The sequence below is a fragment of the Castor canadensis genome, chromosome 13 (genome assembly GCF_047511655.1).
Source record: "Castor canadensis chromosome 13, mCasCan1.hap1v2, whole genome shotgun sequence".
NCBI classification, from domain to species: Eukaryota; Metazoa; Chordata; class Mammalia; order Rodentia; family Castoridae; genus Castor; species Castor canadensis.
Window position 1 is genome coordinate 51,237,124 of NC_133398.1, and position 14,783 is coordinate 51,251,906.

Here is a 14,783-nt window from a genome sequence, read left to right on the forward strand (position 1 = left end):
ACTCACATTGTATTATTGATTTATTGATTTATTTCTCTTTTGGGAAGGTAGTACTGGGGTTTGAACTCAGCTCAGGGCTTTGTGTTTGCTAGGCAGGTATTCTACCACTTGAGACATGTTCTCAGCCCCTTTTTTGCTTTAGTTATTTTTCATATAGGTCTCAGGCTTTTTACCAAAGATGGACCTTGGACAGAGATCCTCCTATCTATGCTCCTGGATAGCTGGGATTACAGATATCTACCACAATGTCTGGCTTGCTTGCTGACATAGTGTTTCCCTAACTTTTTGCTACAGACGCCTGGAAATGTGATCCTCCAAATGTTTGCCTCCCTATTTCTTTCTTTGAAATGTAAATATCCTGAGGCCTCTCTTGGTACAAAATGGCTATGAATCCTTAAGGTTGGGAAATTTAGGGACTTAAGAAATAGTTTTAAATTTAGTTTAAAAAATAGGTTTAAGTTCTCAGTGGTCTGATAATTAGTTTGCCAATTTACATCACCATGCCAAAAACACAGTCACCTGAAATTGCACATCAAATCTCTAAACAAAGATGCTACACAAGATGACATCAAAAGCATCCTTCCAGCCCTGAAATTTGAGAAAGAATTGAGCCCCAGTTTTAAAACGCTGCTCCAAATCATTTTATTTCAAAAGTTCTACTGGTCTTGACACACCTGAGCACGTATTGCTGAAAAATGGATGAAAATGCATTTAAAGCCATTTAAAGCATTTAGATCTCTGGATGCAGGCTGAACACTGGACATTAATCTTTATATAGCAAAAAACTGTTCTACAGTCCACATATTGTGTACTTCACAAAGGTATCATGACTAGCTCTTGATTATCTTTTCATTCTCTACATGCCAAGAATAGTGAGCAACTTTTGAAGAGCATGCACTCAATACATATTTAGTGAAACAAATCTGAGGAGGAGCTGGCCAGCAAAAATCTACAACTGTAGCATAAAAATTTATCCCCTTGTTACTCAAATAACCCTCCCCTACCAGTCAAACAGCAGTGACTAATTTGCATAATAACATGTCAGCATCAGTACAGTATTTATCTAGGCAGCACCACTGACATTTTAATTAAATTGTCCTTTGGAACAAACTGATGTCATTAACCTAATTAAAAAGCACAAGAAGGATGAGCCTCAATGATGCTTTCTTAGGGACAAAGTATTATATTACATATTAGCAAAGTGACCCAATCTTTTGGGGATTTTTGTCTTCAGGTTCAAATCAATTTAATTAGTAACAATAAAAACAAATTTCCATCCATCATTAGGTCTATGTTCTGATTCTTCATTATGCCTAACCCTAATGCTTGAAAAATGGTCTCAAGTGCACACGTCAGTTTAACCCCATGACTTGTGTTTTACTTCCTGCATTTAATATAAGACTATGCATAAAATAAGTCCTTCTCTGGTCCAAAATGGCCAGTGATAGTCATGGTCCAAGAACTGAAAGCTAAGCTGTCAGAGGGTTGTGGTGAGCTCTTCACCTGCTTGGAGGAAGACAATGGAAATAAACAAAAAGAGGGTAGTAGCTACTTTTTCCCCCAGCACTCTCATTTATCTCTCTGCCTCTGAACTTTAAAATAACACCTATTTGCTTTCTGTCATGCCTACTATTATCAGGATTGATTTAATAAGACTGGGTTAAAAAATACTTTGAAATTTTTGATGAAAAAGTAGCAATGGCATAAGAACATGAATTATCTTTAGTCCACACTACTTCAGAATTTGAGCACATTCAGATCATTAGTAATGCCTCACACCTGAAGTTAAGTCATGGAGAAATAAAATTTCAGAATGGAAAGTGTAAAAGCTACCAAAGAGGTAAGATTATAGTTTGTTTTCATAGAAAGCTGCTAGCTTCTTCAGCATTCAAGCATTTTACTACAAATGTCAAAGCACAGGTTTCAACAGGATATTAGTCGACCAAATAACTCTATATAGCCCCCTCCCCCCAAACATGCATCTCTGGAAACTTGCCCACTGGTCTGCAATCCACCAAACCAGAAAAGCAGGTGTGAATGTTTCTAAGGAAGTCTCTCTAAGTTCCATTCCATCCTGTCAACAGCTATATCTACAGATATTTCCCAGTGCTCCCCATCAAGAAAATGAGAACAGAGGAGGACTGTCACTGCTCTTTTCGTTTATTCAGAAGACATGACTGAGTAGTGACCCTAGGCTGAGGTCACACATCACAGTTAATTGACTGCTTAGGAAACTACTGGTAGAATGCTAGCACAAAGGCACACCGTAGTTTTATTTCTTCGGTTTGCTCTTCCTAAAGCAAAACCTGCTTAGCTACAGAAAGTACTGGGATATGATAAGGAGGAAACTTACAGCAATTTGGTATTTCCACATGATATGGACTTTCAGTACACATGCAACCCTCAAGGTCAAAGGTGTGCCTATGTTATTTGGAAGCTAAGAAATAAGGAAGTCAAACAAATGGCAACAGTTAAAGGTGATGGTAGAAGGGAGAAGTGAATATAAGTGACAGAACTGCCAGGAACAATTAGTGAGCCTGTTAACCAAGGAGCCTGATGAGATAGTTCTAGCAAGTTCATTAGGGTACAGTTTTCTTGGAGAGCATTGGCTTAAGGTAAATAAAAAGTCTCAAGGCAGTTCCACTCCAGTAATTTTTGTTAAAACAACCATAAGGATATGACTGAAACTGCATTTTTACTGGGCCTTTGCATTCGTGTTGAGTATATAAAATTCAGTTTTGAGATACACTGGACTCGAACACACAGGAAATGAAAGGAAGTACTACTTTGATTTGTTTGTTGTTTTGCAGTTCAGATTTAATCTATCTGCAGACTCCACATAACTCACATTCTTAAGAATTTATTTTTTCCCCTTTGAACTAAATTATAATCCTTTACATTGAAGCCAAAGCACATGGCATTTTGTTAAGTTACAACCTCAGTGACTCAAGATGTAAAGTCATGCATTTGCAGCATATATAGCAAGAATTAACTTAATATAAGAAAGGGTAGCAACCGATTTTTTTTAAAAAAAAAGAGTAATCAAAAAGTACTTTACAGTCCTTAAAGTTATGAAATGCTCCAAAAGGAGGAACTACATGTACCTGCCAGGAAATAAAAGTTTAATTTAAAAAAAAACTAAAGTAAAAGAATAAATGACTCTTACTTTGCAGCTGTCTTGGTGATCTCATCAGTCAACATGTCTCTGACCCTGCAATAAAGATGGAAAATAGACATGAATTTACGTGAGAGCAAGAACACAATTTTTTTTCTTACTCTCCAACTAATAAGAACCTCTGGCAATGACTTCAACTCTTAGTATAACCTTGATGCAAGGAAAAAAATCTGTAATAAGGTTTTACTTCAAAGACAGCTATATCTTCCATTTCATTGGGTCATTTAGTGGAGGTGAGAAAGGAGGGATTGCAGGCAGCATTATGAGTGTCATCTCAAACTGAGTGGTGGCTATACAGGAGTCCTTTATCTCCTGCTCTGAATGCTGTCTAATCCCCAAATTCATATGTCGAAATCCTAGTCCTCAATGTCGTAGTAATGGAAAGTGGAGCTCTCATTAATGGGATTAGTGGCCTTATAAGAACAGACAAGAAAGCTTGCTTCCTCTCTTTTTAGTCTCTCCCATATTAGCATTCATTGTAAAGACAGGCCATCTGCAAACAGGACTTGGGCCCTCATCAGATACCAAATACACTGGGTACTTGATCTCTGATTCTCAGATTCCAGAACTGTGAGGAAGAAATTTCTTTTCATTAAGCTACCTAGTCTACAGTATTTCTGATATGGTAGCCAAATCGACTATGATACCCTTTATCTCTTTTTTGCACAAGAGCTCATCGAAACATCAACTTACAATTTCCAAGTCATACATGTGGAATAGTCACTGCCTGTATATACAATTGCAATTTTTGGTTATGTAATCAGACCAAAGCCAAAAGAAGATAATGATACCGGTAGATTGAAAGGCAGATATGCTCAATTAAAATATTCACAGAATATATTTTTTTCCAATATAGAACCCTTGAGATAAAGTGAAAAACAAACACTGGCTTCCAAGTTCACATTTTATTTTTTTTAATTTAATTTATTTTATTTTAGTATTATTTTATTTATTTTACATTTACTTACATGTGTATATATTATTTGGCCACCTCCCCACTTCCCCCAAGTTCACATTTTAAAAGGATAATTTTCAATATATGTACTTTGAAATTTATAAATTCAAAGTTTTCATAAATATAAATTTTAGTATTCAAATATGAATTATATTTACATTCATAAATGTTTGCATTTTACACACAAAAAAACTTAGCCACTTGGCACTCCCTGAGAACAAGTCGTTCATAAAAACTATGTTTTTCAGATAGTTTCACATGGCTCCTAAAAACCATAAATGATTTTAAAATGATTTGACAATAAATTTCTCTAAAATGTATTGTCCAATTTCTGCCTTCCTAGGTGAAGCTTAGTGCATCCCCTGTAATCTTTCATTGGTCAGTATATATTCACCATATTTACAAATGGTGACTGTCCACAATTCTATCTAGAACCAAACCTTTCTCTTGTGCACTAGAGCTCCCTCTCTATTCCCTTCTCTCTGCTGCATCACCAATTTTTCATTCCCTACTTGCATGTAGAACTATCATAGCATCTAGAAGAAGAAAAAGCCCTCCAAATACTGTCCCATTTCTCTACCTCATATATATCAAAACTTCTTTAGAAGAATATTATCTATACCTGCTAATTCTAGTTCATCTCCTTCAGCTCCCTCTGAGCCCTTCTACAATCTGGCTTTTATCTCCACAACTCCACCAAAATAACTCCTGTCATGGTAATCAATGACTTGCAAGAGGTTAACTCTAATGCTTTATTCCTAATCTTCATCCTTGGCATTTGGCACAATTGGTCACTCTTTTCTTAGAAGACTTTCTTTCCTTTGCTTTAGAGATTCCACACTCTTGGTTCTCTTCCTATATATTGATTACTAATTTTCTGTCTACTTTATTGAGTCCCTCTTCATCTTTCCCTTCTATAAATGCTGAAGTGTTACAGGGCTCAACCCTCTGAAATTTTCTTTCTTTACTCACTTACTAGGTGCTCTTATCAGCATGATTTTTAATGCCATCAATATGCTAACAATTCCCAAATTTATATCCGCAGCCTTGATTTCTTTGTAGAACTCTAGACTCAGTCAACAACCTACTTGGTTGATATCCCAACTTGGAAGTCTAATTAGGCATCTCAGCTCTAACAAATCTAAAATCTGATTCTTTCCCTATGGTGACCTGCTTTTCTTCTATCATTCCTATCTTAGTATGGGAACACCATACTTTTAGTCAGTCAAAATCTTGGAGTTATCTTTGGATTTCTCTCATATCCTTCATCTATCTTTCACTCGTAACCTTTATTTAAGTTAATAATTTAAACCTATGGAATTTTAAACCAAAGGAATCTGCCTTTGAAATAGATTCAAATTTTATTTACTTCTCAGTACTTCTACTGCTAGCACCTTAGTCCAAACTCTGCCATCTTTTGCCTGAACAATTTTATTACAATGACTCCTGATCATTTCCCTCAGGAAAAGTTCTCCCTTGGAGAACAAGGATGAGGGGTTGTTCACTGCTGTTGTTCTATGTTCAGAACAAAGCCTGGCATGTTACAGACCCTCAATAAATAAATTTTGAAATAGTATATTTAAAATGTCCTTATGTGCATTTGGGATTCTGTTCCAATTAAGTGAGTTGCTAAAGAGCTCACTTCAAAGTAGCCTGATTCCTTCTTCATCTTCCCCCTCTATAAATGCTGAAGTGTTCCAGGATTCAATTCTCTGAAATTTTCAAACTTTCTAGTTTTATATTATTCTTAAGAAACTTCTAGGAACTTATCTGTCTTATTCTCACATACAGATCATGATACAGATCATCAGGGACTTTTATCCATAGGTCTCTTTATGTATTTTAGAATGCAGTAAATATACAATTCCCACCAATCTATCACTTTCAGAAGATGAAAGCAAAATCAGATGCCAAAGATATGAGCAAATAAGAAATGAAACCCAAATTCTTAATATCTAATCTTAAATCCAATATCAAAATATTTAAACTACATTGCTATTTTTATAAATCTAGAAAATACAACTTGTAATAGAATTAATTAAATATACACAGATTTAACTTTTCTACAAATCAAGAAATTTTCAGATATGTTTTTTAGATTAAAGCAACCTGTGATTGTCAACAGTTATTTAGGCTCTGGACACTAAACTTACATGTAGGCTGCTGAAACAATTAAGCTGACACAGTATTCTTACCAGTCTATATAACAATTTAAGTTGCTTTTCATGTCCCAGCACTTATACATTTCTAGTTAATATAGTGGTAATACCCTACAGAGTGTCTGCTATTGAAATTAAAGGCCTGACATGGTAAAGTTGCTCCTAATAATGAAGAGGTCTTGTGGAAGGATGAGCAAAGGAGAGAAGGAGTGGAGTAGTTCTTCACTAAATGTGAGGCGGGACAGCTATGAAATGAGTGGGAAAAACCAGAATTTTTTGTTCAAAGGCATATAAAATCATCAGTTGTAAGGTGCAAAGGGGGGAAAAACAAACTATTTCCACACTGTATTAAGAATACACACCCACACACACACATTTATATACAGTCAGCCCTCTGTATCCATGGGTTGTAAATCCATAGATACACAACCAACCATGGATTAAAAATATTCAGAAAAAGTAATTGTGTGGACTGAATATAGACAGACGTTTTTCTTGTCATTATTACCTAATGAGCAGATTGTAACAACTATAAACATAGCATTTATATGGTATAAGGTATCATAAACAACCTAGAGATGGCTTAAAATATATGGGAGTATGTGCAGAGGTTATATGCATATACTATGCTATTTTATATAAGGAACTTATGGATCCATGAATTTTGATATCTGTCATGGTTCCTGGAATCAATTCCCTATGGATACTGAGAGGTGATTATGTAATTTATGAATAAAGTTCTCCCTATTATATTTAGGGATTCGGTAAAAATATATGTATTAGATCTTCTATGGTTTTCAATTCAGGCTCATGCAGAAGGTAAAGTCACCAACATCAAAGCCTTTAAAGCAGTTGCCATTCCCTTTATCACTCATTTCCCATGGCAATGATGAGCAGCAGAACACCATCCACTTACCAAAGCCAGGCTGTGCAGCTTTTGTATTGTACCTCTTCAGGTCCTTCTTTTCCATGTTTTAACTGCAGCTCTAGCTCTCCTATTCTTCCCTGCAAACAACACAGCAAAAATCAGCATGTGAACTCGATCCAGAATGAACTGAAAATTTCTTTGGGAAACAGACCCTTTCCCAGTTGATTATAATATTCTGATAGGATATGAGATCATGGGAGAGGATGAGTAAGGAGAAAAAGTCATATTAGTGCTCAGGTATTTCTGCATTCACCAGAGGTACATCTTGAAGAGCTTGTATGATTGGCAAATGTAGTACACAGAACTTCATTTAGGGATAGCTATTAAAGCAGATTTGAATTTCATGGGTCCCCTTTGAAATGTCCCCTATATGGTAATGATTTGACTTTGTCAGCAATTGATCATTTTTAGCTGACAGTGTATGAAGATTGGGGTTGGGCATTAGTATTATAACAGATTGGTAGAAAATGAGTTAGATGAGAAGTCACACTTAAGATCCATATGACATGTAACAAAAGCTATTCAGAATCAGCTTCACACTACATTTCTATTTCTTGAGTGAACTTACAAAAACAGATACCATAGTTCTTGACTTCCACAATGTAACAAAAATATAGCTAATATTGTCTCTTTAAGACTTTCAAATGCTTATTATCCTTTCCATTATTTCACACTCAAGGTTATTGGGATCAGTTATTTCCCCCTTTACTCTATCACCAATTATGCTATTTAACTGTAATTAAAATACTAATTTATTGATGGATCCTAAATTAGACAAGGATTCACATTTTGTCCTTCTTCCCCCCTTCTTTCCTTCCTTCTTTCTTTGTTTTCTGTGAGTATTCACATTTTATGTAAGAACACAGAGTAATGCCTAACCATTTTCAGAAGTAGTCTGCTGGTTTGCATTTTCATTAGCAGTGATCCTTATATCTAGCACAACTTGTAGCACACAGTACCCTGCTCACCTGTTCAGGCACTTCCATATTTGGTGGGCACTCTACACAGTTTATTTATTACAATCATATTTGTCCTTATCTCCATATTTTAAAAGAGAAAACCTGGCTCTTTTATTCTCCCCTCTGTCTTTTGGAAGGAAGTATCATAAATGACCAAACTAAAAATATTAATATTAATATTTAACAATTATATTGGCCTCCTCAAGAGGGCAGGGGAAGTAAAAGAGAATATTTTTATTGCCAATCTCTGCTAGTTGTGCTTCTTAAATTATGCCCATTTATTCCCAAGACGTCTATTTCATATAATGATTTTCCAAAAAAAAGGAACAAGAAATTAGATGGTTAAAAACCTGGAAGTATGCAAGCATAAGAAATCCAGAATATGTGCAGATTCCTAAGAAGGCCAACTTTTCTAATCTTCCCTGTAGTCACAAACCAGTACAACCATTCTATTGTGACTTAGTAAGTTTCATATTTTTCTTTCTCAGAGCTTCTTTCTGGAATGTCTCCCTACCTTCTTCTACCCAGTCTGTGTTAGGTTACTTATCCAGATCCAATTAGCCTATTTCCAGCAGCATTCAACAAAGTCATCTCTACTTCTGACAAAGAGGAGGAAATGGGGAGAGAACAGGCTGACATGATAACCTGAACTGAGATTTTTGGATTGACTATTAATTCCACCTAGTACTCTATCCATTCCTCTTAATTTTTGTCTCTAGCGTATATCACCAAGAGCTTGCTGATTATAGTGAGCAATTTCACCCAGTTCTTCAGTGTACATTAAAAATAAATAATAGGGGTTAGGGATATAGCTGACTGGTAGAATATGCTTGGCATGTGCAAGGCCCTGATTTCAATCCCCAGCACCAGTAATGCAAATAATATAACAAAAAAGAAAAAAATCTTTCAACCGTCAAAGAGCTATATATTAGCGGGTCTCAGTTACTGACCTTGACTTTGATTTCAGACTGTTTTGTGGCTAGTTGATCAAGAGATGAGTGGCTATAGTCAATCTGCTTTCATCCCTGTCTGCTGTTTGAGGTTATACTCACAATTCCAAAGAGACTATTTCACAGAGGCTGGAGACATGAACTTGCTCAGCATCACAGAAGGGATGGTAAACAAGGTAAAGGAGACCTTAGAAAGTTTCTTACCGAGATGGTCTTTGAAGAGTCAATCAGTTCGCATCTGCATTTTTCATCTTGATGGGAAAATATCCATATACTTCCCATAAGTCAACCACACTGATAATACTTCTAATTAAAAATCCCATGTTTCTGTGGAAATGTTAAGATAAGGCTGGAAGCAGATGGCTAAGCCTGAAGCCTTAGTTTTTACTGAAGCCCTTCAGTTTTACTTCTTTTGTCACTAATTGTCAATGCCACTGGACTTAATAGAAATCCAAAGTAAAGAGATCTTAAAAGACAAAAAAAATGTGCTATCACTAAAACAATAGAAAAGTAGAATCACAGGCCTGTATTCTAAAAATCAGTCACCAGACTTTTCATAAATACATCTGTCCTTTAAAATATTAAACCAATTTGCATTATTTATTACTACAACTAATGATAGTGTTAGTGAAAATATGTGATACAGAAGAAAAGGCTGAGGCTATGGAGTCCAACAAATCCTAGTTAAGTTCCAATTCATTTACTAACTACTGGGTTTTGAGCCATTTGCTTCCCCCATCTATAATCTAATTATTCATGGGTTTAAAAACACACACTTCAATGGGTCTTTGTAAAGATTAAGTGAAATAATATATGTTAAGTGTTGGATACACACTAATTATTCAATAAATGTAGCTCTGATGGGAAAAATGGAGTTTTTTTTTTTTTAATCAACTGCAAATCATCTGTAAGAATTACACCATAATATATTCAGTTCAGCCTTTCTTACACTAAGGGCTAAATAAAATTCTTCACTCTTCAGGAGGAACTATTATTACCTTCTCCAGGTAGGGAACATCCGTTCCCTCTTTTCTTAGAACCACTGAAGATGTTGTACTGGGATTGCTACTGGAAATGTTATCCTCCCTCACTGAACTGAGAAATCACTAGCTGGGAGGAGTGCTTTATTCTCCTTTGCATCCCATGCACTCAGCACTGGGCCTTCGCCATAAACGTTTGGTGAAGGAAAACACTAAAAAACTACTGCAGGAAGCAGGAATGTGAGGAAATGAGCATCCTAACCTGCAATCTCACCCTTCTTGAATAAAAACTAGAACTAGCCATGGTTGTGTATAGTGATGTTAAAGAAACATGTAGAGACAGGTTTAATTCATTTATTTACTCACAAAAATTACTCAAAATAGACACTACTAGGCTGAAATCAGAATAAAATAATGATGAGCAAAAGAAAATAGGGATTCCAAAGAAGCATCTTTGAAATGCAGATTACAGCACATTTGGGGGAACATCTGAAACAGTGTTGTTCAAAGTGAGGCTAGACTAATTGCATTAAGCACACCTGGTGGCTTATAAAACCTGGAGGTTCCTGGTCCTCTACTAAGTTCTAATGAATCAGAATCTCTGAAGATAATCAGTGTTTTCTAAATTCTAGACTCAATAAACTCTCTTGCAGCAGGATTTTACTTTGAGATGAGAATATAACAGTGCCTAGACACTCAGTCATTCTTACCACCTTATCTAACCGCAACCCTCCAGTTTCACTCTCCCACTCCACTTTATAGGACAGTTGTTATCTTTAATCATCATATAATTAAAGGTCATGGATGATTATCTTTTATCATCCATGAAAATCTCAATCTAGGACATAAGTTACTTAAGTAGAATCACATTTTTCTATTATCCTTAACAATGACTTTTAAGCAAGGAAAAAGAACTGAGCTAGTTGCTTTCTTCTACTGTTTCATGTAGCCCCCAAATGACAAAAATATATCTGCAATTTAAAAATTCTTAAACTATCACTTATAATAGTACTAGAGTAAATGGAATCAAGTTGAGTATAGCTCATCTATTTAGCAAGCAACAATTATGTTTTAGATGCTTATGTATCAGGTAGCAGAGACATCAGAGAAGCAAACACACTTCTGCCCTGGATGATCACAGAGACAATGGGAGGCCCCAGATAAACAATCACTGTAGTAAGGGCTTCAAAGAGGGAAGCACAGCTGCTAAGAAAGAACATAGAGGGGCATACAGAGAAGGGGTGGGGAGATAAGACACGCAAGTGTCTTTCCAGAGAAATTGATTCCAAAAACAAGTCGAAATTAGGTGGGAACAAATAGGGAATGTCAGGGTCTGAGACAGGAAAAAACAGTGTGTGCAAGAGCCAAGAGGTTAGAGAGACATGGCAAGTTTCAGAAAAGACATAAAGCAAGACTGAAACAGACATATGGGTGTGGGGATGGGGTGTGAAGAGATAAGGCTGGAGCTGCAGGCAGGCCCAACTTGAGGAAACACAGGATAAAGAAAGATATACATCAGTTTGGGAGGCTTTCAGAAGGCACCAGGACAGAAAGGGTGGAGGTCAGGAGGAAACTCTGGATGGGAGACACAAATCTCCGAGGCATCCATATTGAAATTTTAAGTGCAACTATGAACATCAGCTCACATTCCTCATAGCAAAAACAACCATTGCATTTTTGATACTGCTGTTTTCCCAAGTGCTTTCACATTAAATATGTAGTTTCAGTAAAATTTCCGATCAGGACGAAATGCTGCCTGCAAAAAACTCCCTCTTTCCTCCCCCATCATAGTATTCTTACCTGTAAAATGGCATGATAAGCTCGATTCATATATGCAAGCCATGCTTGTGGAAGAAAAAGTGCATGGTGCCATTCTGAAAGCTGGATGTGGACCTGTGGAAAAATGTACCAGGATATGTTAGATTACACAGAGTTACAACAGAATAAAATTAAAATCATGTCACCAATTCTTTCTTTTCTTTTATTTAAGTGACTTAAACTCAAAAACAAACAATCCAAGATCAGAACCACAAATAATATCTTTTGGATAGTCCCAGAGGAAAAGAATTTGGAGTCTTATGAAGACAAAGTGCCTGGAATTTCCTAAATTAAAGCAAATACAATCCTATAATAATAACAAGTTGAAATGTATGTGTAATAAAAATCCATCCTTGAAAATTGAGGGGGAGGGTGTTGTAAAACCTCTTCCAAAGTTGGGGAACTGAGTATTGTCTAACAAATCCCCCTAGCAATTTTAAATAAAAATAAATATTGCCTATATCCTGTATTTCAAATATGACAATTTCTGAAGTAATAAACTTAAATTGCCAAAAGAAATATCATGTTGTATAAAAACCATGGTGGTAAGAGCACACAGATGAGTCCTGCATATAGCAATTGTGCATACCACTAGATAAATGCCCTTTCATCAGTTTAGGTAAACAGGAGAAAAATGATATATGCCCATATTGAAATCTTATTTCTGAATAGAGACCCATGCAAAACATCTGGTTTTCATAGTCATTTCTGTTTCTATCCATTAGTATACAGCTATCTTGCAACAAATATAGAGTCTGCTTCTGTTAAAGAAGGATCACTCAAGAAAAACAGTTACAGTGCATCAGATGTCATGCTTCCTGTAAGTTATCTCATCTAACTTTAGTCTGTGTCCTTGGTAGGGGAGGAGACAGAGAGAAATATATACATAATTACAACAGAATCATGATAGTGCTTAAGAACTTTTCATTGCATTAAAGAATTCTTTCCAGTGTCTTGTGATAAGGTTAACAGCCTCCCTGAATATATATATATATAGAAAGTTCCCATGGCCTCCAGATGTTCTTTAATCTCAGCCTTCATGAAAGTCTACTTTGCAAGGTACTGTGGAAGGATATGAGGATTATCAATCAGTTCATGTATGCAGAGAGCTTTCTGGCTAGCAGGAGAGCTAGAGATGGGCACAAATAGATTTCTAAGAGAATGAAGAGTACAAAGAAATTAATTCTGACTGCTATTAATCACTTCTCATGCCACTGCTGCTTTTTTGAAAATTAGATACTCCAACAGTATGAAATGGATACTCAGACCATGAAATGAACTTGAAAAAATTACAAAGGTTAATCTCTTCTTTTTCTGAATAATATTCACTCTGCCAAGTGGGGTAGGGGACATCTTATTAAAATGTCCACAAAATTCCTTGAAGGAAGGAACCCTCCAATCCCTGCTTCTTGTCTTGCTATTCAGGAAGCAAACAGTAACATAGGCCATGTATCCGGCTGGGGAGGCATTCATCAGTTTTTGGCCCTGCTCTCTCTTTGCAAAATGTGGGCAATCTTTAACTTTTTTCCTATCAATTCTTAACTACCATTAAGCCCTATTTTGAGACCTGGATTTAACAGAAATAACACTCAAGCACCACAACCCCAACTTTTACCTCTTAACTTTAGAAGCTCAAAGTATTTTCAGATTCCCTGCCAAATAACCCACGGGTCTCACTGCACTACTAAGAATGTCGATAGCTTCAACAAATTGGCGAAAAGAACACTGAAAGTTTTGGGAAGACAATGGTCTCAATTGCTCCTTAAATTTGAGTTAGAGAAGAAAAGGATTAAGGAAAAACATACATGAAAATGAACAAATAAAATGTTGAGCTTCTAAAAACAAAGTCATGCCAGGAAACCTATTTAGAAGGAGGTTATGAGCAAAAGGCTGAGCTAATCCTGCTGCTCATCTGACCACAGGTAAAGTGGCTGCATTAGAGACTAGTTGCCACCCTGGAGCCCCTGTTTTATGGGATTAAGCCATAATCTTAAGAGTTTCCTGGAGTTTGCTGTGAATAAATGGGTCTCTTTAAAAATTCACTCTTTTGCTCTTCCCCTTAATGAAAAGGACTTGGAGAAATAGCTTGAAGAGAGTCATGTGCTTACACTCCAGTTTTGTCACAGGCAAAAAGGTGTCCCTGATAATTTTGAAGATGCATTTCAACTCAATATAGTCACTCATGTTGCCTATATTTTAGGCTAACATTGCTATGATTAAAAATAAATTCAATTAGCACTGATAAAGTATAGAAATTACGTCTAATTTGTGAGAAGAAAATGAAGGAATCCCAATCAAAATAATTTAGAATCATGAAGCTGCCACGTAGCTACTCAGCAGATGATAAAGCAGGGTTCTCAACTACTGTGTTACCAAGTTTTAATAAATGTGTGAAATTTATTTTTTTCTATAACCAACTACATACACTCTTACAATAACAGCAGTGTGGTGGACTATTGAGACAAGTAGGTCCTATGTCTTCAAGAAGAGTAAGAGGCTGGGCACCGTGGCTCAAGCCTATAATCTTAGCAAACCAATGGCTAAATGCAGTGGTGCACTCTTGTCATCCCCAGCTACATGGGGAAACAAAAATAGGATCACAGTCTAGGCAGGCTAGGACATAAAACAAGACCCTATCTCAAAAATAACCAATGCTGGGCTGGAGGAGTGGCTTAAGTGGTAGAGTGCTTGCCGATCAAATACAAAGCCCTGAGTTCAAATTCCAGTACCACCTAAAAAAAAAACAATGGAAAAAAGCACAGGCAAGTTGCTCAAGTGTAGAGCAGCTATCTAGGAAGCATGAGGCCCCAAGTTCAATACCCAGTGAGGTAGATGATGAGGAGGAATAGGAAGAGGAGG

The 14,783-nt window shown here is 36.3% G+C and overlaps 1 protein-coding gene across 5 annotated transcripts in view; it reads right to left on the minus strand.

The window, feature by feature from the left end:
• Focad (focadhesin) overlaps positions 1-14,783 on the minus strand; it is a 285,307-nt gene that overhangs the window by 57,561 nt on the left and 212,963 nt on the right. For all 5 annotated transcript variants that reach the window (XM_074051714.1, XM_074051713.1, XM_074051711.1 and 2 more), the window contains 3 exons: positions 11,907-11,999; positions 7,206-7,294; positions 3,167-3,211 (listed from right to left, as the gene is read on the minus strand). In XM_074051714.1, the coding sequence (XP_073907815.1) occupies positions 3,167-3,211; positions 7,206-7,294; positions 11,907-11,999 (227 nt within the window). The remainder of the gene's footprint in view (positions 1-3,166; positions 3,212-7,205; positions 7,295-11,906; positions 12,000-14,783) is intronic.